This window comes from Puntigrus tetrazona, chromosome 8 (genome assembly GCF_018831695.1).
Source record: "Puntigrus tetrazona isolate hp1 chromosome 8, ASM1883169v1, whole genome shotgun sequence".
Classification (NCBI taxonomy): Eukaryota; Metazoa; Chordata; class Actinopteri; order Cypriniformes; family Cyprinidae; genus Puntigrus; species Puntigrus tetrazona.
The window spans coordinates 18,917,078-18,942,552 of NC_056706.1; the positions used below are offsets into that span (position 1 = coordinate 18,917,078).

General features: G+C 37.3%; 1 protein-coding gene across 1 annotated transcript in view; it reads left to right on the top strand.

Moving 5' to 3' along the window:
- si:dkeyp-14d3.1 (transmembrane protein 132C) overlaps positions 1–24,600 on the top strand; it is a 180,031-nt gene extending 155,431 nt beyond the window's left edge. The window contains 4 exon segments of the mRNA XM_043246074.1: positions 8,102–8,310; positions 16,497–16,770; positions 18,140–18,331; positions 22,344–24,600. Coding sequence (XP_043102009.1) covers positions 8,102–8,310; positions 16,497–16,770; positions 18,140–18,331; positions 22,344–23,537 — 1,869 coding nt within the window. The 3' untranslated portion in view covers positions 23,538–24,600.
- The last annotated feature ends 875 nt before the right edge of the window (positions 24,601–25,475 follow it).

The following is a 25,475-nucleotide window of genomic DNA, read 5'->3' on the forward strand; positions in this document are numbered from 1 at the left end:
CCCCCACGAAGCTATTGTGAAGCGCGATGCAGTTGTTTGCCGGCGTGAGGTTTCCAGACTAGCTGTTGGCTTTCTTTGATCTGTTTTTACTGATGTTACCTGCTTGAGTTACTAGCCACACACAGCTCAATATGTCTGAAGTGCAGACTGTAAATACATCTTTTCTGATTTTGTCACAAACCGCGAGAATGTTGGCAAGTAAGGTCATCCTGACAACAACTTCAAATCAAAGCGCCTGAAGTTCTTTCAGTCTTGTCACAAACAGCTGGATCAATTTCCAACTTCTGAGAACTTCAAGAGCATATACGAGTGTTTGATAGTTGACCTTGATTAAAGTACGTAATTCTCACTCATCATATTTCAGTTTTAAAATTCCTGGAAGCTCTGCGCACTTGACATTTGTACTTGTACAAAGAAGAGCACTTCCTGCACATCCGAAACAATGTTCAGGTGCTTATTTAGATTTTTTTTTTTTTTTTTCTGACATTTTTATCATTTTTTCCTATTTTTTTTTTACCTCTAACTGATCTGATATAGCTTATTTAAAAAAAATTGTTACACTTCATAAAAATTCTACTGGCCAATAAACCGCTTTATTTTTCTGCCAAATCTAATGATTAATCACTGTTCTGTATTTTGTGGGTTTTTTTATATTTCTGAAAGAAGTCTCTCATGCTGTAAACCTTTGTAAAGGTTTTGTATATCATTAGCATAATATTAATATTTTCCCAACGCCTTTACTTCTGTTTTTCTGCTCGTTTAATTCACTTTATTAGATGAGCTAGTGCAACGTTTAAATTCATAAAGTTTTTGTCACATCGTTTGTAATTGCATGCAATCCACTTAAATGTGTGAAATGGAAGTTTACTCACTTTAATTGTGCTGGGACCGTGTGAATAGTTGTTGGCATTAACTGAACCTGGGCATGGGATTTCAAGTTCACGGCATGCTTTGCATAAAAAGTCAATCTTAAAATGAAGTATTATTTTAGGTGTTTTTGAGCAAGGCTAGAAAGAGGAGAGACTTTCTTTTGCACTTAATGTTTAATGTTGTGTTATGTCGGATTTTAGAAGTTTCTGTTATTGCAGGGGTTTGGGGAGTTAATGCGGCGAAGAATGGAGCTTTTGTGTTCAAGGAAGGGTGGATGAATGTTACTTTTTTAATGAGAAATTACTTATTAGACGTTTTTTTTGTTCTTGCACTGTGCTTTACACAACAGCTGCATTTAGTATGCTGTAGTCTGGTAATGCTAACTGCCTCGAATTCGTTTTAGCTACTTTGATGCATTTCATTTACTGAAATCAGTTAAATGCTTAAAGTATTTCATTCTCCTATAAGTTCACTTAGACAAGATTTCTTACACCAAAACCGTCATTATTCACATGACCATTTGTCTGGTCTTAACAATGAAAATATAACTGTAATGTACAACTTTTATATGCAAATCTATATTTATGATCGGCTAACCGTTTACATATCTATGGGTTTTCATAGACGCTAGGTTTGTTTCGGTAGCTCATGGAGTACAGAGATGTACTTGAGAGATCAAGGAGCTCTGTATGAAAAGAAGTTGAGATGACACAGCTGCATCAACAAATGCATTTTAGACCATTTGTTAACACTATCTGCTGGTTTGAGCTAGTTTAAGCCGGTCCTTAACTGCTCATCTTAGGATCAGCACCAGGGTTGCCAGGTTTTCTCAAACCAGCAGCCGTGCTCCAACACTAATCAGCACACTGCGTGTTGGACAGTTTTTCTTTCTTGAAAAACAGGGTCTGCATACCCAAGCATTTCAGAAAATTGAGTTTGACGATCGGCTAAATATAAAAAATACTACAAATCCCCTTGTCATTTGAGGTGTAACATGAGGCTTAAGATAATGAAATATGCATGCAGCTGTCGGAAAATGATTTATTTGTGAAATAAAGGTTAATCTGTGCCAGTTATGGAGAGATTCGGGTGAGCAGATCTACAACAGCGTTTGCCCCGGCGCTTTACCGCTGTCAATTCTTATTACTGGTGCGCGGTTTGTTGGGATATCGGTGATAAAAGACATAAATACATTCAGTTAGTTGCTTAGTAGCAGAAAATAGCATGATGTACTGTGAACAACTTGTGACCCACTGAAGAGTGTTCAATGTTTCATTTCATAAAGCAAAAAAAGACTAATAGCTGCTTTATCATAAGAGTAAAAGCCTCTTAAGTCAAGAGAGCACTTGAGCATCATCACTTAATATAGATGCATGGCTTTTTATTATATTTTGAACATATTATATATATATATATATATATATATATATATATATATATATATATATATATATATATATATATATGGCAGTGTGTGTGTGTGTATAGGTGGCAAGATGATAAAGCACTTTGGGAAAACGCTAGTGAAAACTTGTGAAGGTCACGTGCAACATCAATAGTGTTTGATTGGACACATAAAATAATAGGGCCCAATCAAGATGGCATCTGTGAATACATTCAAACCTGTAAGTCTGCAAAGCATCTGCAATAAAAACTGAAATTTATTGACCAAACCGTTGTGTAAAAACTGTGTATTCAAGTGGGTTTGCGTATGTGTGTGTTAGGAATCAATGATTCTTGGGCAATATACCATGATGCTGTATAGAGTGGAGCACGGGGGAGTGTTATCTGGGAATCTTTCAATAGAGCCGCTGGGTTGTTTGATGTAAAGCACTATTGGGAGCCAGTCAGGTAAAACTGATGACCGCATAAAAAGGTGAGTTTAGATTACAGGTTCTCCCGAAAGGAGCGACGCGGACAGTCGATGCGGAGCTACATTAGCAGTCCGGCCGTGTCCGGCGTAACAGATGAAGTGTTTAATATAAATAGGAGGAAGTAAAAGTTGAAAGTACTTTTCTTGGATGTGTTTCACCTTTGATTATAAATAACTCGCTCCTTCGCTGAGGGCCCACACAGTTGTAGTTTAAGACCCGGTTAATTGTGCTGTCAGACCTGCTCAGTCAAACACATGTACGAGCCGCCTGCTCATGGTCCGGCCCTCTCGTTCCTCAGATGGCTGCTTGATTGGATGTGTCTGACAGGTAGTTAATTTTCCAGACTGAATAGTCATGGCTGTAACATTGTGGGTCGAGATTCTCCGGTCTATGGCAGTGATTAATGATGATGCCCTGTGTGTTGTGTGTGAGTGTGTGTGTGTTTGTGTGTGCCTTTGAGCGTACAGCATTAGAACAAGTTAGTGTTGTAGGAATAGTTTTAAGTTACAGTGAGTTTTAAAGTTAAGATGTAATATAACATATTCTCATATGCCCAGCAAAACTAAAGGATCCTCGTTGATGTTGAACGTTTACCGTCCATAAAAGTTTTCCATTGCAAAAAGGTATTTTGTAGTGGAAAAAAGGTTCTTCACACTAAAAAATATATATATATATATATATATATATATATATATATATATATATATATATATATATATATTGAACTGTTCCTTGAAGTGTGTGGTTCTTCTATGACGTTGCTGCAAAAAAAACTTCTTTTGGAACATTTCATTTTAAAAAGTGAGGGCTGAAGTTATTGGATCAAAAATAAAGTTATTGTAATTACAGATAACTGTAATTAGCATGTAATTTATTCCTGTGATGGGAGAGCAGAATTGTCAATTGCAGTTATTACTATTTTTTAAGAATAGTACTTTACTATTTTTTCATTATATATTAGTTTATTTGTACTGTGCATGTGTAAACTTTGCGTATACATTGAGTGTTTTAATCATTTCAATATGCATCAGCTTGTTTTATTGATATTCCTGCCGTATTTACTATAGTTATTAAAGTCACCGTACAAATATTACTAATGACATTTGGCCTCTTTGGATTTGGATGAACAAGTTATTATTAATTTGTTTTTTTTTTCGCCATGCTAACATGGATTTCATCCACAAAAGCTGCACTTAATTGCTATTCAAAATAATTACAAAAATGGCAAAGAAGTGTTATAATTTGGTTTTCTAGCGTGATGTTGCGGCTGAAGTGCTCAGTTCTTGGGGTCACTGTTTTGAAAATAGCGGTGTTGAATCTATTAATTCATCATGTCAACAGTTTAAGTTTGGCAGACTCTGTTGAAGTAACGGAGATAAAGCTTCGGATCCAGAGCAAGAGGAAACTCTGACAGCAGACAACTCTATCAATCAGACAAGCATGAAACAAACTCTCACAGCTTTAACAACCCATAAGTGTAGAAAGCAACACACCATGATGCTCTGATGCTGGATTAGATGTCTCACTCAGCTCTGGGAGTGTGTGTAAATGTTCAGCCACAGCCAGGAATATCACTCTTGAATTTTTTTAGCACTTACTGTATAATGACACTATTCAGTAGTCTTTTCTTCTAGTGAACTGCTACTTTCTACCTGGTCTCGTGGCATAAACGTACCTTGGTGCACTTTTTGGCGAGACACGAAATACGGACCAATAAGTACATATCACTGAAGCTTCCTGAAAGAAATGAACGCTAGAGGCGGTAAAACTCTTACAGCTTTATGCCTTTTCGCACAAATATACAGAGTTTTGATTAATAAAGCAGATTTTTTGCCCAATTACTTTAAAAAGTATCATGTTATGTCTTTAAAACAATATGCTGGTATTAATAAATGATGCTTTTGAACATTAGCATGAAACACATGTCCAACTTCATATCTATGGGTTTTCACAGACAGGGTTGTTCAGTATCACAGAGTACATAGATGCACTTGAGAGGCGAGGAGCTTTAGTTTAAATCCTGTGTAACTACGGTTCAACGAAACAGTTCGAATTTGTGATCATTTTTATAGCAGCTTTGCATTTGGTAACACTATTGGGTAGGTTTAGGGTTGGATTTATTTCCACCATGATAGAGCATTGACTTTTAGTGACTGTCCATGAATATTTTGCTTCTGAACCACCGCAATCCATACCTATTAGCATAATATTTCGCTAAATGAAAACACAGCAATATACATACCTATATATCAATGTAATAAAAATGTGCCAGGGTTCACATATTGAACCTGTGTTTTAGAACCACCCAGTGGACATTTCTCTTTGAAACTGCGGGCGAAACATGCAGTAAGGCACGTGAAAAACATTGTCGCACAAAAAGTGCACAGAGGTACATGTTTTTATGAGACCAGGTTGGCTACTTTCCATGAAGAGTACAAAACAGGCTTGAAATTTGTATTTTTTTTAACAAATGGGGATTAAAACGTATTGAATGCACAGACGGGGTTTATTTTGTTTTTTGTTTATTTTAAATTAGATTGTTGTAAAATTTTTATTTGTCTGATTCTGTTGCATTACACTAATTTCAATCTCTTTACAATTTAATGCAGTCAAAATGCAAAATAAAAACAAAATACAAATTTTTGATCATTTATTTAAGGCTCCAAACAATGTTTCATCTTGAGAATCGAGATTTCATGTAAAATTGTATCTTTTTTTTCCCCCTAACATGGGAACATCGTGGGATTTGTGCTTCTAATGCTTTAAAAAGTCTGTGTACTGTAAACATGGAAAGTGCCCACTAGGATTTCAACGTAGATTGCCAAGATCTGGATCTTTTAATTACTCTTCCGGGAGCACGAAATGATTGTGCAGTTCTCAAACCCTGACAGACTGAGACCTAATATTCCTTATGAGGGGGAAAAATGGGAACATAAATGTTTTTGACAAATAAAAAAGAGCCTCGGAGCTCTATTAATATGAAAGGGTTATGCACAGAATTTGGGTTTGCAGTGTCAGTGTGTGTATGTGTATGTGTGCGCTTGCATGCTTTTATCTTTCTGCTGCTGGCCACGCTTTGATGGTGCGTGTTGCTTCTGTAGTTTCCATCCCTGTCAGATCCCGGTTAAAGGAATCAAAGTCCAACCGAGCCAGTCATAGTGATTTGAGGCCTGCATCAGAAGGGAACACTGAGCCAAGTAATTTCGCCAGCGTTTATGAAACGGATGGTTTTGGAACGCGGCCTCATAACTCCTCGACAAGAGGATGAGGCCGCCCTTCTGTCTTCTCTGTGAGTGTGTGTCTTATGATAGGCTGTTGTATTTACTCATCATTATTAACCAAACTGCTGCCCATTTTCCCAGCGGCCATCTGGGGAAAAAAGGTGACATGTGGGTCCTGGCTCGGATATTTGCTACACGCAAACATTTGTTTTTCTGTCATAACAGGGGCAGTCAGATATGGGATCCTGGGCCACAAAACCAGTTTTAAGTAGCACGAGTATTTTTGTAGCAACAGGCAACAATATGCTGTATAGGTAAAAATGGACTATTTTTTCTTTTATGCCACAAATCATTAGGATATTAGGTAAAGATCAAGTCCCATGAAGATGTTTTGTAAATTTATTTGCATACATATGTCAAAACTTTAATTTTGATTAATAACATGCATTGGTAAGGACTTCATTTGGACAATTTTGAGGACAATTTTCACAATATTTAGATTTTTGTGCACCCTCAGATTCCAGATTTGTATCTCAGTCAAACATTGGCCTATCCTAACAAGCCATACATCTGTGGAAATCTTTCAGATGAGGTATAAATCTTAATAAAACCATTATGATTGCTTTTGTGGCCCAGGCTCATATACTGATCAAAAGTTAGAGTGCATACATATATGAAATTCTGTCTGTTTGAATTTTCCTGAAACAAAATAATCAACAAAAAAATATTTACTCGTTTTACAACATAGGTTAGGGTTAGGGTTAGATTAGGGTTAGGGTTAGGTTAGGTTAGGGTTAGATTAGGGTTAGGGTTAGGGTTACCCTATAATAATTGTGCAGCAAATAAGCATGTAAGAATGATTTTTGAAGGTTCATGTAACTGATGTAAAGGCTGCTAAAAATTAAACTTTTCTTCACAGAAAAGCTTGAATCACATTTTATATGTATAAAAATATAGTTGAATCAAGATAATATTATACTATATTTTTGAACAAATTAGGTATGGATCAAACTTATGGTAGTGTGGTGTAAATGTTTTAAATGATTTTCATAAAGACATTAGGCTACATTCATACTTTTTTTGTTTGTTTTTTTTTCATGACAGCATGAACAGGACAAACCACGTGGAATCTGATCTTTTTCATTCTTATTTGGGTCTGAATAGTCATATCAGAATTTGCGTGACTATTTTGTCACTTTAGTTTGTTATTCGTCATAATTCTGCACTGATGGAAGCCTCTCTTCAGATTTTACAAACTGCTGTGAATATGACAGAGATTTAGTGGAGATACAAAAAAGTGTTGGACTTATAAGTTTTCCATTGACAGATTTACACAAGCTGAACTTACAGGGTCACACCATAAAGATTTAAAAACTTCTCTCTTTCTCCCCACCTTCGTCCTCTTTATCACTCGTTCACATTTACTTGGCAGTCTAAATTGACATATCATAGACCTTTAAAAACACTCGTATTATAGATCAGCCAAACCCTGAAAGAAAATGTTTGACATTTTTAGTATAAAAATGTTCTTATTTGATTTATGAATCATTTTAGTTGAACTGAGAACAATTTCAAGCGATAACAGACCTAGTTGAAACACCATAACAAAACACACTCATGTGCGCAGTTAGTCTTTCACCTTAAGATAACAGGTGCTGTTTTCATCTTGAGCATCTGTAGTACTCTGTTAAGTCAGAACTGCTTTTCGCTTTAAGTAGAACCCAATAGAGCAACTGAAAGAGATGAGAACAACTTTTCATTGAACAACTCTGTTGAGAGATTGTGGGAGCCAAGATAAAAATACACCCCAGAAACGTTAAGCCGTGGGATATTTAATCGTGACCTAAATCTGTGTAGGTGAATGTTGCGGTCAGTTCTTTGTTTTAAACCATAACTCAATAAGTTATATTTATACCAGAACACTAACTTTTGACAGAAAGTCAAGGCTGACTCTTCAATATCAAATATTTTCCAATATCGTCAGACTTCAATCCATTTCAAATATACCTTTTCTTTTGCTCAGATGCATTGTATTGATTTTGGTAATGTGAGGTTCACTAGCGTGTCCTGAAAAGATCAATCCACTGTTCTTTTCTCACTTCTCCATCAATGACATCCTTTTTTTTCTGCTCTCAGGTATCAGACAGGTGTGATTACGTCTACGTGAACGGCAAGGAGATGAGAGGACGGGTCCGAATGCTTCTGAACTTCACGTACGGTTACCTGAGGGCCCAGCTGGAGGTGAAGGTCTGGATTCCCAAACTGCCTCTGCACATCGAAGTTTCAGATACCGAACTCAGTCAGATCAAAGGCTGGAGGATTCCCGTAAACAGTAACGCCCAGAGGTACGAACCTTTGTGTTGGATTCTGGGAATATTGAGTGATTAGTAGGTCTGCGCTGAATCTGCATGCTCAGTAAAACAGTCAGCAGATTTCCTCAGAATTCAAACAGCTGTCACTCACGGACCTCTGTACCTCTCGACCCACAGTCTGCTTGTAGTGTTTCGCAATCTGTTGTGGCCGCTATACAACCAGGGGGCTGTGAATGTGTGTATTTTGAATAGTGACACCTACTGGCGGTCTTTGAAGGTTCGTGCTGTACTGACCGGTCTTCAAACAGAACAGAATTAAGCAGCAATCAAATTGAACAGATGCATTAAAGGAGTAGTTTACTCAAAATGGAAAATTCGGTCATGATTTTCGCATTTGAAATCTGTAAAATTTCATTCATTTTCAATACAAAAATGGACTACATTAATCATGACACCATGATGTCCCTCCATTAATGCTTCAAAAAACATCATCCAAAGGGAAAAGTGGTTTAATGTGTTCTGCAGAAAAATATCGCTTTATCAAATGAACAGATTTAATTTAAGTTTCTTTTCATGTGTATAAAATGGAAAAGGGAAGCTCAGCTGTACTTGCATGAATTTTGAGGACAAACCCCTGTGGTTCTTGTTTATCACACATGAACTTTTAAACTTTCATTTCTGTAGTCTCGAATATTTCCAATGAGTCACATAAATCTCTCAGTTTTCATTTAATATATTTGTAACACTTTGTGCCTTTATGTATACCGCATTATAAAGGGTTATTAAGAGGTATAATGCATTATAATTATTCATAATAGGCGTACTATGTTATATCTTGTCATAAATAATTATAACCAAATTATTAAAATGAATGAACTCTTGTTACAATTATTCATGAGATGCGTAATGCATCATAAGGTGCATTACAAATGCATAATTAATGTATTAAAACGACTTTTATAATGCATTATACATAAAGGCTTTAAGTAAAGTGTAATCTTCTTTGGAGATTTGAAAATGAATGAAATGCATGGTAAAACATTAACTTTGGCATCCCTAAAAAATGTATTTCATTAAATAAGTAAGAAAATAGCTAATTTATTCTTTATGTTTGGTTGAGAGAAAGCAAAACTCTTTTACAACATCAGCGGCTGGTTTCTGCGGTCAGCTCATAAATATTGACAGCTCTATAAATGCAGAGGCTGAAAATCCTGCAGTTAGGAACTTAAAAGTGAAAAATTAAGAAAATTCTGCAATGACTGTTTTAAATTCTGTAAATTTGGCACAGAAAAGGAGATGTCTATCCCTAGCGAAAGCCTTCAAAATGATCAGATATATGTAGACAAAGCACAACACTTTTCAGGGTATTTTCAGAGTTAATCCCGCAGAGTATTTTTTAGGAGGGGGGAAAAAAAAACATTTAGAAAAAAAAGAAGTTAAAACTTTAAAGTGAGAATGCACTAAAATCCTTATATTGATTTGTACTGTGAGTGGAGAAGTGGAGGAATGTGAGAAGCCCCACACAATCACAGAGAAACAGATCTTACAGCAGCTCTGGAGTGTGAAACCATTAAACAAACTCTCTGCTGAGCAGTACAGTAACGCTGTGAATCCGTGATAGGACAATGGACGTGACAGAAAGGATACAATAGGCCTCCTCCTTGGTTCAGAATTTGTTAGTGTTACGGTACATCTAACATATAGTTGGATTGCTGCACAGAACGCTTTTTCTATGGGGAAAATTAATATGAATTCCAGAGTGGTGTCACGTTTGTAGGTTTGAGGCGAGAGAGCACTCGAGACTCGAAATAAACTTAAACAGATTTAATCCAAACGGATTAAAAAAATATATATACAAAGGCAGGCAGAACAGGCAGGCAGGACAAAAACCACGTAGGGACAAACGTTAACTCAAAACACAGGACTTAAATACACGAGGTAAATCACTAAATTAACAAGACACAGCTGAAGACAATTAAACAATAAACACGAAGGGAAGGTAGGGCACAGATAGCACGTGGCTCGAGACAAAAACCAGAAAAGAGTCCAGAGACGTGACAAGTGGACACTATTGAGCTCCATTAAGAATGTATAATACTACAGCTTACATTTATTTCAAATAAAGATCAAAAGTTCGTATACGTGTATGAACACACATTCATATTCCGAGTGTGAAAATACATGAATCAGACCATTTCTAATTATAAAAATGCGTAAAAAAGAAAATCGAGCTTTTGGGGGGTCCCTGAATTAGGTAAAAGTCCGTGGATCTGAAAAAGTAGGAAATCCTCGAGTTATGAAACAGCCGCATTACAGGGGGTTGATCATTTTAAACCTATTGCAAATGCTCCTGGCTGCAATCTCCCAGCATGCTTTAATACGTTGTCGTCATTCAAAACTGAAGTGCGGGGATACATTTCACCTCTCTCCTCATAACCCACAAGGAACCGCTTGGGCTTGTGAATTCAAAATAGAATAAAGTCAATATATACGATTTCCTGGAGGTATGGAGGCAGTTTCTTCTGTGTCTCCATTTCCGTGTGTCCCATGTGGCACAATGATTCACGACGTGTGTGAGAGCCAGAGAATACAGAATATAAAATATGAAGCTCTTCATAGGTGAAATTTCAAGTTCCCAACGGGTTGCTCTGCGTGTGTGTGTAGAGGCTTTATAGATTGTGAAGCTCTTGAGACATTTACATTACAGATTCATTGAGAGTTTGAGCAAAGCCGGATGGGAGATCCCATACATTGCGGAGTGGCATTCCTTCCCAAACTTCTCCGCTCAACTTTTTGACAGCATATGTGAAGTACCTGACATGTATACTGTTGGCTTTACTTTGAAAAAGTACATAGGCAAAATAGGCAGTTCAGCAGACTGACAGAGTACTGGGAGGAAGAGTGCGGTGACAGCGACGCGTTCATCTGTTTAGTTCTGCGAAATCTCTTATTTAAAAGATGTGTCTCTATTTAGATGTGGCAGTTTTGCAGTGTGGTATCGGGGGCCTTTGACTTAACGCCTCAGGGTTTGCACACACTGGATTATAAGTACTCATAAGTAACTCATGGTATACTGGTTTGTTATTTCATAGTAGCTCGCTCCATGCTAATAAGGTGCTCCGTATATGGACACAGAATGAATAATGGATGCTAATTGCTTTGTATTCTTTCTTTGTTTTTGCATGAACCTGCTTGTTATGCATTTCGATTTGTGTGTGTTTCTAACATTACGATCAGAAGACGGGTTTGTGCATGCAACTCTACATAAACAACGCTTATATAAGCGTCAAGCACAACTGAAGCTGAAGTGTATGTTTTTATAATGGTAAAGATTTTCTCTTCATTTAATTTGCAGATACGATATATGCAAAGTAAGTTTAAAGGTGCGGTCAGATTTGCCATTGTTTTTTTTGCAGATTTTTTTGCAGGCGAAATCCAGTCAATCTAATATGACAGTTCACTTGAAAGTAATTTGTGTGGTGCTAAATTGATTTTTTTTTATCTACAAAATTTCACTGAATTATTGCGATTGTAAAGGAAGGGTTTACAAGCCAGTCCGAAGTAATTATTTATGGAGTTCTGCTTATTACACACTTTAACTTTAAATCACGTCAAGTCACCATTATTTATATAGCACTTATTTACAATGCAGACCCCAACCCCCCCCCAAAAAGAAAGTAATATAGAAATATAGGTCTTTTTGATACCTTGTTATGGTAATGTGTTTAGTTTATTTGTCATCAACTGGTTTGAAATCTCTGTTAAAGTTAAGGTGCATGCAATCAGTATATAGTGGTGATTTTTGGACAACGCTAGTTAAGTTGGACTTAAATGAGACAAGTGAGCAAGCCCTACACCGGCAGGATCTTCATAGATCTGTGTCTCTGGTAGTGGGAGGTTGTCTGTCAGTGTGGATCGAGTGGACTCTAATGAGGGGCTCGATTGCCGTCCTCCTGACAGCCTCAATCTCGGAGAGCACTAACAAGATGGCCACCTGATGCAATCATATTCTGATTCAGTGACAGAGCCCCAAAGTCCATCCTAATGTCGTAGTCTTATGGCAATAATGCACAATGCAGTGGTGACACCTTAAGAACCCACTCACTCATGTTGTAGTATTCATCACACTAGTTATTTCAGCAGCGCCCACACACTGCTTTTTGTCGCACGTAGATTTAAAAACAATCATTTAAAATTAGATTTTGAAGGTGGGGGGCCGCCATGTAAATGGCATGACAAGTTTTTCTAATGAATATTAATTAGGTCACGCTGACATTGCTAGGTAACAGAGTCGGGAACGTTTCACTAAATGTTTATCGGTGTGCCCAATGAATGTCTGATCTTTGGAGTTTACATTAGGGTGAACAGAAGAGCCATTTTCACCTTTGCCAGAATTTCTATACCGCTTTGATTCAAAGTACCTCGAGAGTGTTTTGAAAACATAAGGAACCAATGTCATACACCGATCGGTCTGCAGGCAAACAAAGCCAAAACCTAGATATTTTAGGCAATATAGAGATTCTGGCCAGGACGTGTCTGGGGAAAATGGCCACCCTACAAAAATGTCCCATTAAAGTCAAAATTAAACCATTTTTGAATGTCACTGCCCTAGGGTGCAGCTGCATTTACTATTGTTTAGCACATTTGTGTTGGTAAATTTAAACCATTCAAGAGGAATCAATGCAATTGGGTTTATGTGTGAATCCGTGTGAAGGCAAAAGATTTCCAGATTTCACAACAGCTTCGACTTTTTCACAGATTTAGAAAAACACTGCTTAGTTAGAAAGTGATTTCTGTATGCTGAAATTATATTGTATTATGTTCCAAAATAGAAAAATAATGAATTGAAGTTATTAAAAACTATGTAGTTTGATGAATGATCTTTTCTGTGTATTCATTGCATAGGACAGTAGGAGGCTGTTGGGAAATGTTTTTGTATACCTTGTTCTAATAATGTAATATATAATTTAAAAGGCATTACTAGCCTGCTGAAAAAAATAGACACCATTACAAAATTTGTAATGGTTTTACTGATAACATTGGGACTTCTATTAGTTTTAATGGAAACTGTGGGTCTCTATTGGATATTGGTCACTTTCTATTAGTGGCTTGTTAAAACCCACTAAATCCTACTGGAATATGTTTAGAAACACACTAGAGAAAAACATTCTTCAGTGGCTTTAATGGTTAAAAGTTGATTGTTTGCAATGTTTTTAATGGCATTAGAATTTCAGAAAAATTTCTATGATGATGGTTTTTCTAGTTTTTTTTTTAGCAAGGTTGATGAAAATATGAAGAAAAAAAATACTACGAAGTCATTTGCTAACTGTCAGGTTACAAACATTCTTCAAAATATCTTCACACAGGTTTGTTGCAACATGAGGATGAGTAAGTGATGGAATAGATATATTTGTGGGCGGAACTAAAAAAAGTTCAGCCAATGAAGCAGGTTTAATTCCAGCCATTTTAGGATTTTGCAGGTAAAGAGGTTCTTGCATGACTTCTTGCGATATTTTTTTTAACAGCTGGCTAAGTCTAGTTTAAAGCCTCCACTCTGATTTTTGCTAATTGTGTTCTTGTTAGCAAGGTTGTCTTGAGGTATCAGGACATAAAATTTGTTGAATCTTGCCCAAATGACTCCATCTCGGCACGTACCCTCTAAAACGCATGCTGTTAAATGAAGGACTTCATCGTCAGCACATCACAACTAATTAGCCTGCCTCCGCTAGCAACGCTCACCTAGCGCAACAGAAAGTCAAGGGCCTCTGTCAGCAGTTTATGAACATGTGTTCGCCGGCCCAGACGCTCATTAGCCAGAGCTAGAGTTGGCTCTCACAGCTGCAGTCCGGTCTACAGAGCGCATGCCAAAGTACATTCATCTTTCCTGTGATTATCACAATGTGAACATGTTTAGCAAGGATGAACGAGCATGTTAAAATCAGCAAAGTCACCTTACGTTTGTTTTACTTGACCCGGAGACATTTTTTATGCAAGAGAGGAGAAATGTCAATTTTGGCTCATCGTCCGGAAATGTGGCAGAGGAGCGTGTGTGTTTTGCATTCACCACTGATTTCCCTCTCCGCACATTCTCATTTATATTTATCGTGGCATAACAGGCATGACCTTGCTGATGTAACAGCATTTCGGTTTGGTGCTAGTGGGCACTGATGATCCATTTGTTTATCGCTATATGTGTGTATGAGAGAGAAACACTGGGCTCTTCGTTCTCTGCCAAATGCGCTGCCAGTTGGTCGGTGTAGTGCGAGAGAGAGAAACCGACCCGAGAGAGTGTTTTTGTGCTCGTGCCAAGCCTGTAGCGTGTAGAGTGCCAGGCTGGACCGCACTTTACGGCCTGGTGTTAACAGTGTTCTCTCAACACCAGGCAGGCATGATAAAGTCCGACCGCTGGGAATGACTATTCCTGTCTATATCAAGGAATGACGCTGTGTTAGAGAGATATGTGGAGCTGGTTGCCTCCTTAAGGGACATCTGTCTGCTGTGTGGGAAATATTGTTTATTGAATCGTCTTCAGAGCTCCTGTGTAGGTAAATAACCGAGAGCTGACACTGTGATCTCACCCAGAACAACTGATGGCTAAATCACAAAATGACACTTCTTAATATATATCTTTTCTTCACATGTTATTGCAAAATAGCTAATAAATGTTGACTACCTGGAGTTTGAGGGGAAAAAAATGTAAAATGCAAAATGTCCACAAATGGCAGTTGGACCTGGAAGACATAAGTTACAGCAGTATTTGAATGCCACTGTTTTAAAGTGCTGTCAAATTCATCATTGTTTGGCACACCAGGGTTTTTATTGTTAACTAAAACTAAACCTATAATAATGTAATTTCTTGAAATAAAATGAATGTTAACTGAAATCATTAGCTTAAAGTGCCCCTATTATGGGTTATGAAAGCTTTCTATTTTGGACTTGGGAGTCCCAAACAGCAGTCTGACATGCATACAAGGTCAAAAAACACTTTCATTGTCTTATATGCATTTATTTTTACCTTATTTGTTCAATGACTCCCAAACGATTAATTTTTCCAAACCCCTTTGGAGATTGGTCTTCATTTAAAGCAGTGTTTGCAGGCTTTTAAAGCCAAAGCAGCACCTAGTGGCAAAGAATGATTTTACATTTTCATTCAGACAAACGCAAAAAGACGATCAATATATGCTATATCAGTATGCTAATCTTTTCTAGTCAGCTCGAAACGGCTTTGGACTCGGTTTAAAAACGACTCGTTTCAGTGATTCAGAGTCAAATCTTTTTTTTGAGAGACAATAACTTTATACAGTACATGACGCATTATAAAGTGTTAATTTGTGTTACTTCATATTAATGTAAACTCTTTCCTCAGTCCATGCAGTAAGGGTCTGAGGAAATGTGTTGGTTTAATTTTCTCTTCAAAATGTAATAGTAAAAGTCAACAGACATTTATAATCAAGTAAAGTAAAAGCATTGCAAAACTGCACTTAAAACAGTAATAAAGTATTTTTACCATATACCTTAAAAGGTTATGAATTGGATCTGGCAATCATACATTAGAATTATTACTGTTGTATTTGCAGTACTTTGTGTGTGTGTGTGTGTGTGTGTGTGTGTGTGTGTGTGTGTAAGAAGGAGAAATAATTAATGAGGTGGAACAAAACAATTGTTCTGCGTTTGAGTGGAAGATTTTTTTCATGCTGTAATTGTTGTATGTGATCGCATTATGAAACAGGATCAATTACTTTGCTGGGAAAGTCAATCTATCACATTAACATACCTACACACATTGTAATCTGATCCAGCAGACCTACACACACATCTTTCTCACATATAGCCAGAAATCAATTTAACTCGATCTATTTTGTTTAAACAGAACAGAGAGGTTTTTTTGCAGTGATTTTATGTTCTTGTTGTACTTCGCAAAAACCATCTTAATAGGACTATGACCTTTACTTTCATTTTTCACCAAAAACCATGCACATGGGTACAGATAAACACAAGAATTCATGAACTGATCTTTGACTACTAAAGCACATTAAGCTCGGTCTTTAAATATGAATGTGCGCTTTGTGAATCTCTTTACCTTGATCAAGTGACCTCTAACATCAAACCTAGATGAACAGTCCTGAATGAAAGCAAAAGCTTCAATTTACAGTTTTTACAGCTTTTTATGTAAATGTCGCTCAGTTGTAGTGCAGATTCAAAACTTTTGTCCTTTCCAGGTCAACGCGAGACAGTGAAGATGACGATGACGAAGAGCGGAGAGGAAAGACGTGTACTCTGCAGTACCAGAGGGCCATGGTGCGTGTGCTCACACACTTTGTGGCTGAATCGTCAGAGACTCGAGGTCAGGTGGCCCACATGCTGGGCAGCGATTGGCAGGTGGATATTACGGAGTTAGTCTGGGACTTCCTGAAAGTAGAGAACCCACGAATCGCTAGGCTGAGAGAGGGACGTGTTTTGGAGGGCATGGACACAGGCATGACCAGCATTCAGGTATGTATTATTTTACAAACCTTATTTGGGTGCAAAGAATATATGTTTTTACTTTTTACTTGATGTGCACACCACATTTGTAGCATCATTATTCACCTAAAAATGGAAGTTCTTCTGACTTTCAGGCCATCCCAGATGTAGTTTGTTTCTTTATTGGAACAGATTTGAAGAAATTTAGCTCTATTTTACTTGTTCAGCAATGGATCCTCTGAAGTGAATGGGTGCCGTCAGAATGAAAGTGCAATCAGCTGATAAATCATCACATCATTGACATGACTCCAGTCCATTAGTTAATGTGAACAGCACTGTGTTTCTAAATAACAAATCTATATTTGTTATCTATAAATATTAAATTTTGTACTGTCGTCAAAATGAGAGCCCATAATAACTCATTCTTCTGTCAAAAAGTCCATCTATTTCATGTGTTAACCTTGCACTTCAAAATCTACCAAGATGTTTGTTTAGAAAGGTTTTTGATTGTTTTGACTTGTTAAATGGTACTTGATCTGTGCATGTTTTACAGAACACTGGAGTAAGCAATATTATGGATTAGCCGTTTTAGCCGAGAGCAATAATTTGGAGCTTGATAGGCTGTTAAATGAAGTCATATAGAATTTAATAGATTTGTAGATTATTGTGCTTTTTAGTAGCTGTTTGGACTCTCATTCTGACGGACATTAACTTCAGTAGATCCGCTGGAGAGCAAGTTGCTAAATTTCTCAATTCCCAATTTTTTTTGCTACGTTTTCCAAAAACACTGTCAGGAAATTTTCAATTTTCGGGTGACCTATTTCTTTAAAAATAAGTTTTTTTTTTCTTGAAATTAATAGGTTTTTAAAACCACATGAAACCAAAGAGTACATTTTGTGTTTTTAATGACATGTCTATGGACACATATTAATCAAATGTTTCCTTTTCTTTGTCATTACATGTTCTGTCCATCAATTACAGTACTACTCCGTCACTGTACCGTGGTACTCCCAGTGTATTTCTCTGCGAGGCTGAACACAGCCGATACTAAGATGTTACCTTCTCTGCCGCTCACTTTTCTTCAGTAAAGTGGGCTGATATTGCAGCGTACATGTGTCTGAGGAGGTGTTAGTCATCTGGATTTATTTTGTTTTTCCTGTCTGCTTTGAGACCAGATACCTAATATGTGCTCGTCTGCAGTGAAAGTGTGGGCAGGCAGGAGACTGTCTGTAACACCTTTTTATTGCATCAATCACTAGACGGGTTTACAGCTCTGTGTTTTTGATATTTCTTCCTGTAATTGGAGGTAATCCCTGTGGGTAGCGCTGTCTCCACCAACCCAGATTGCTTATGATGCTTGTATTTAATAATGTGCTTTTGTGTGTATGCTCTGTTCTAGGTTCTGTCCCCGCTGTCAGACTCCATCCTGGCAGAGAAGACGGTGAGGGTTGTAGATGATCGAGTGACCATCACTGAACTGGGCCTTCAGCTGGTCAGCGGTCTCACACTCAGCCTGCAGCTCAGCACAGGAAGTAACAGAGCCATCAGCGCCACAGCGACCACACAGGAAGTGCTAAGCAATCCTAAACAGGTAATATAATAGCCCAAAATATTCATAATTTTCCTGACCAATTTTTTTTTCTTCACTACTGTTTAAATCGGTGACACTTATTTTACGATTACGCCTACTAGTTGCTTATGAGCATGCATATCACTAGAATATTATCTATCATTAGAGCTAATTAAGCACATATTAATGCCTTATTCTATATGACCATATTCTTATGGTCTCCAGATTCTGTGATCTATTCTAAAGTGTTACATTTAAATTCAATTAAATATCCGTAGAAACTACAAGAGTTAAATATGAGCACATATTCAGTATGTGACATTTACTACACACAAAAAAAGATTTTAAAAGGAAATATCCATACAGAAAATAAACTAATCAGAGAAATACATCTATGAATTTCATTCACAGCAAAGCTATAGAACTACACCCTTTTAACTGATTAATCATAGAAAAATAATGAATTGGATAGAAATAATGGCAGAACAGGAGCTTATATTGAAATCTTTAGCTCATTTGAATTTTTTTATCATGCGATTCAATTAGCTATACTGTCTTAGAAAACCTTTTGGTGTGCATTTCTCTGGAAAATACTTTCCAAGAAAATGCTCCACTTGCATTCACTAACAGTAGTCCATTATATAATGATGGCTTTGAAACTCACTGCAATTCTCTTTTTATAACAGCCTATTAAGGAGCATTTTTCTACGTTGGTCATTTGTTGCACAAGTGTGATATATAACCCAGGGATGAAAGTAACTACGGTTGCCCATGGTTACATCTGTCATGCTTAATTATGGCTTTGTTAATGGTCTCAGAGGAGGTGGTGAATGTGCAGTGCCTCAGTACCTGGACTCAATATAATTATCTTCTAGTTGACAGACTTAATCAATATGACACACCTCAGTTTAGCTGCAGTGGTGCTTTTAGTGCAATCCCTTCAATTAAGCAAAACATACATGTGTTTGTGTGTCCCAGAGGCTCTGTTAATTCTTGTGGAATTTGGCATGACAGTACATATTAAGCACCAGAGCTGTTTTTCATGTATTTCAAGCAAGTGGAGAAATGTATTCTTTCTCATCTTTATGCACAATTACCACTAAAATGGTTTGAGATCCAAGTGAGCTGCCAATTTTATACAAAGGCAGCATCATAAATGGTATTTTATACTTTATGTGATTGTGTGCAAGCTTTTCTTGTGATCTCACCATCACACGTGAGCAACAAGCTGTAACGGTTATCTTTCATGGTGTGCAGCGCTGTCCCCGATCTACAATCTGCCATGTGTCTCCTATTGAAAATGAACTGAGAACACGCAGATGGTGTGCACCATGTAAAATGTGCTTAAAATGTCTGTAGTTGAAATGGAGCTTTACAAATGAGTGATTTGCTACACTCTACATAGGCAATGTCTCTGCTATAAACAAGTGCATTACACAAATAGTGTTCCTCATATTGAGCACACAGGAGATGCAACTCGCAAAAAATTATATATGACATGAGGTTTCTGGTAGTAGGTGTGTGTGTGTGTGTGTGTTGGGGGGTATTTAGAAAGATATTAAAGTATTAAACAAACATAAATTATAGTGTCATTTATTATAAGCGACTTTTATAATGAACAAGCCTTAAGTAAATTATTGCAAAAATGAAATGACTGGCATAGGAAAAATGCACTATATATTAACTTGGGCCCTAGTACCTTTCTCAAATCCAAATATTTTTTGCATATATTTATTGCACACTTGCTGTTATACAAGTCACTTTGGAATTTAAGTTGGACGTTTGCCGTATATATGTGACCCTGGGTCACAAAACAAGTCATTAATTACATTTGTTGATTTATGTATCATCAAAAAGTTGAAAATATAAGCTTTCAATGGGTGTATGGTTTGTTAGGGCAGGACAACATTTGTTGAGATACAACTATACATCTGGAATCTGAGGGTGCAAAAAAAAAAAAATCTAAATATTGGAGAAAATCACCTTTAAAGTTGTCCAAATAAAGTCCTTAGCAATGAAAATACAAAAAAAAAAATTTTATTAGGACATTTACAATAAATCTTAATGGAACATGAATTCTTACTTAATATCCTCATGATTTTGGTATAAAAAAAATCTGATTTTGACCCATAAAATGTTTTGTTGGCTATTGCTACAAGACTACCTGTGCTACTTATGACTGGTTTTGAGGTCCAAGATCACATATATGACAGCATCTATTGTGAAACATATGTGTGCAGAAAAAAGCTTGAAATGGCATAGGGATCACCAACTATATGCTGACATATAGTTTTGCACCAATTAATACTAAAACAAATCCATCTTCTAATAAAGCTGGCCATCAGAAGGGTGCACAAATCTAAATAAATCAGATATTTTAACAACAACAACAACAAAAAAAAAAAATGCAACTATTTAAAACACATTGCAAACCCAGAATATATAAACACACTGCAAAATCCCTCTGGAGCTCACAGTATGCTTTTAAAGTATTACAGATATCATTATGACCTCCCTCATTTGCCATCTCAGTGCATGATTAGAGTGCTCTGGGAGTTTCCCGGCCCCTGTAGAAGGATTTGTAGCGTGTTATTCGCGGACAGCGAGCATTGATGTCTTGGTAAGTGAAGAGCTTAAGATGCTTGTGTGTTACAAATCCCTATATGCAGCCCCATATCCGTAATGGCACTGTGTTATCTCTTCATATCTTTTAATCTCGCTCCTTCTGACCCACCAAGTAGAGCAGAGACCACTCTGATCTCATGGCCTACATTAAAGGATTGCTGAGTGGAGTCAGACACAGTATATTAGTAAAGTAACGCAGTGACACATGGGCTCCACCATAATATGAAGGAGCTAACTCATTAACTGCCTGCATAAACCCAACGAGAAGCCACTCACATGCCATTAGTATAGAAATAACTTTTCAGATTGATAAAATCCACTGTCTGTACAAATGCATTATTGGTAATTTTTGGTTTTTATTTTAAAAGTTTTTGTACTAATTCCTTTGGTATAATTTAAGTTTTCTCACTCCTACATTTTATGCAAGGTGAAGCTCCATTTTTCAGAAATGAAAATTAAGACAAATTTCTTTTCAGTAATAAAGTTGGTTGAACTTTATTTTAAGGTTCAATTTGTGTTATTAACAAACCATTAACAATGACGTTCATCTTAATTAATGCCATATTTGCAGCTAATTAGTATCTAGTAAGGTAATAATGTAGGATTAGGGATGCTGAGTAAGGTCATGTACAATACATGCTTAATAAACAGTCAACATTTTAATAATAAGCTACTAATACCTAAGCTGGAACATGTAGAAAATTGAAGCCATTACAGCTAAACGCTGCCGACATGTCTGAAGACGAGCGACTGAACTTTGGATTTGTGTTTTTAAGATGGGTTTTACATGCTTTTTATGAGTGTAACATTTTGTACAGGATTTTTTGGTTGTATATACTTCACAATTTTTTCCATGTTTTCTTTCATTTCTGCATACTATTGACTTTTGTATTTAAATGCTTAAATACCTAAAGAGGCCAAATTTATTGCACCATTGTTGATATTCTATTGCTGAATTGAAATATTAAACTTTAAATTTTATTTCAGTAGTTATAGTTCCTTCTAAAGATTCTGACTTACACTTTGCCAAAATAAGGCATTTTAAGAGGTTAAATATTTATTCAAGAGAGATTTTACATGGCAAGCCTATGCTGGCTAAAACACTGTAGACAGACATTGAGATTTGAGATTTCTAGGAACGCCTGAATAAGACACGTTGATGATAAAATTATACTATAACCCAAGGGTGTCTAACATTTTAGCTCCAACTTGCCTCAACATAACTGTCTGAAAGTTTTTAGTGATCCTAAAGAAACCCTGATTAGCTGCTTCAGATGTGCTCAGTTGTATAAAAGTGGCCCTCCAGAAGCAGGGCTAGACACCCCTGCAGTAGCTGATACGATATATAATGTATTTATTTCTGATACAGTCATATATATGGTTTTGTTTGCCTCTTTATGCTCTATAGGAGGCGCTGATCAGTGCGTGGCTGCAGTTCAGTGATGGCTCAATGGCTCCTTTGGACCTGTACAACCCGGAGCACTTTGTTCTGACTGCTACCTCTCTGGATGAGGACGTAGTGTCTGTACGCCAAGACGCGGCAGGCCGGTGGCCAGTTATTTCTGCGCGAGCTGAAGGTCAAGGTCTGCTGGTGCATGTTGAAATGACTGTATCTGAGGTGTGCCAGAAATTTAAGCGGCGGAGCGTGCTGGCGGCCGGGAACTGCAACATCCGTGTGAAGTTCGGTCGTAGAGAAAGCGCCTTGAGACCGGGCGACTTTGGCCAGGATGAGGACATGGAGAACAGACCAGGGGACCGCAGACAGAACCCGTCTCTCCCAGATAGGACAGGAATGGACAACCACTACTACGGAAGCTCCATCTCAGACATGGAGGACGGTATCATGCGGAGAATCACAACCACGACCAAAACGGCAATCATCAGAAGACCAGGTGGAGACAAGCTCTCAGATGATGGGAGCCAGTTACCCGGCATTCCCATTGACTTCTCAGACTTCCCCGCTCAAGTGGACCTTCCTCGAGGACATAACGTAGATGAGGACGACCTTCAAATACCTCATGGACTTACCGACCTTGAAATTGGGATGTACGCTTTATTAGGAGTCTTCTGTTTGGCTATTCTGGTTTTCCTCATCAATTGCATCTCATATACCCTCAAGTACCGGCACAAGGAGATGTCGATTGAAGGCCAGGAAAGCTTGAACCACGCACACGACTGGGTGTGGTTGGGAAACGACGCCGAACTTCTGGAGAGCCATGTGAGTTTGTCTCCGCAGACCGATGAGCACATCACCATTATGGATTCCAGCTTAGGAGGGTTAGAAGAAGGGAGCCACCTTCTTAACGGCGGTTCTTTGCAGAAGAACGTTCAAGGCCAGGTACACAGAGGACCCGAAACTACTACCGTCTGCACCGGGAAAGACAGCAAAGGTGATTCGCCAACGACCAAAAGAAAACGTGTGAAGTTTACCACATTCACCACCATCCCAGTGGAAAGCGTTAGTCCGGCTAAGGAAAAGTTGGGAGTGGATTCTGACAATGACATTAAGTGGGTATGTCAGGATGTTGAGATTGGTGACTCCAAGGAACTACGAAACTATATGGAGAGGCTAAACGACAGTGCTTTAAAGGAAGTGGCGTAGTCGAATCAATGTGTGCGAACTGAACTCACCCTTTTGCCTTTGTAATAGAGACGAGTACGAGCCAGGGAACAACTGATACATAAACCTTACTGAACACAACACATCAGCCATTACATGACAAAGGATGTCTAGCGTTCTTTTGGTTTGACATGTCAACGGTAGGACAACGCCAAGACAGACAGAACAGAAGACTTATGGCAAAATATGACATTTTATCAAAATGATTCGAGTCTTTTTTGTATGTTCATTTTTTTTATGTTCTCTATTCTGTTTATTTTTTAAATGATTTTATTTTAGCACCTTTTGTAGTTAAAAACTAAACCGTATTTCCAGGCTTGCCAATGCTCTGCACTCACTTATGAGGCTACAGGACTGTATGCAGATGGTGACATGTAGATTAAGGATTGTAATATTAATGAATCATTGTAAATAAAGTGCACATAGAATGGTTTGGAGTTGGATGCCCTACGAGTTTCATTTCTGGCCAGTGTACTGCTTGCTAGATTCTAGATATATTTAGATTATTCACCAAGAGACCTTGAGTCACCAAGTTTGACATTTGTGTTTCGGTCTTTTTTTGTTGGTAAAGAGTGTCACAAAACCTTTTCCTCAGCCTGAGCGGTAAACATGTTATTCGGCCCAGAACTGCCTAAGTAAATCAATTACACAGTTCCTCAAGGCTCTGTTTAAATTATACTTTATTTCCCAAATCTCGGTTATAACCTTTTGTTGCTTGAAGCGTCAGAAACAAGCTGTTTCAACTGAGATAGGAACCTTATTAAAGTACTAAAGCAAGCTCGGCTCCAGTCATTTTTGACCATGGAAATGTTCTGGGTGTAGAAAATTAAATCAATTATAAATTCCAAAACATTAAGGCAATCAATTCCAGACTAATTCAGAACAATAGCCCAAACATTGGGAAAAAAGGGCAGTCCGAAGATGCCAATATTTATGCAGCATATGATAACAGTCTTACTTGAAAAAGGCCAAATGAATTCTATAATGGTTGTACTACATGTTAATGTGACATTTTCGCTGCAAAATATTGTAACCTTTCACTACACAAATGCCAATTATTGTCTAATTAACCTACAGTAGATACCTCTTGAAAGTGCTCATTGGTATTTCCTTCTCAGTTTTATTAATGGGAAACTATCAGTCTTTAGTGAAAATCATTAACAGCATCAGACCTCTGAGAGCCAGACGGAAAGGAAGAGATTCTGCACATCCAGCCAATTAAAGAAAAACTAAAAAAATCTGTTTTATTGACAAATTTCTGGCAAACGTTGCCACATTTTATATACTTCCCCCAAATTATTATATTTTTATTATTGATAAAAAAAAAATAAGAATCATTAAAATGAAAATTGTTTCAGTTTATTATAGGACAGGTTATGTAAGGGGTGACGTATGTCATCATCAGAAAATAAATCCAGACAGATCGATAAGGGCCTTATCACCTTATGACTGAATTATGCCGCTTATGCATCCTGCTAACCAAACAATTTAAACTTAAATCATTATTTCATGCCTATATACTTGCTTGTATATGAACATAAAATATAGATTTTATATTTATTTTTGAAATAATCTCATCCCCTATAACATGAAAACCCTGCTTCTTATGTGTAATTTTATGTGGAACTGAAATCCAAGGTACTACTTAGCTAATATATTTAGTTACAATGCAACTTATCTTTCTCTTTCAAGTTCCCAGCTCTTTGTCATTTACTGATTCCTCCTTGTTTTGATTGATGTTTTAATTTTCTTGGCTGTAACTGGAGACTTTTAGCCTTTTAGTGTTTAAAATAACACTCAAGTTCCAGAGCGCAGAGTGATAAGAGAGACATGAAATTAGCACTGGCACGATGCAATTCAAAACCGTCAAATATAAAATTTTGCAGCCATTACACAAGAGTATTTCACAGGCACCCAATG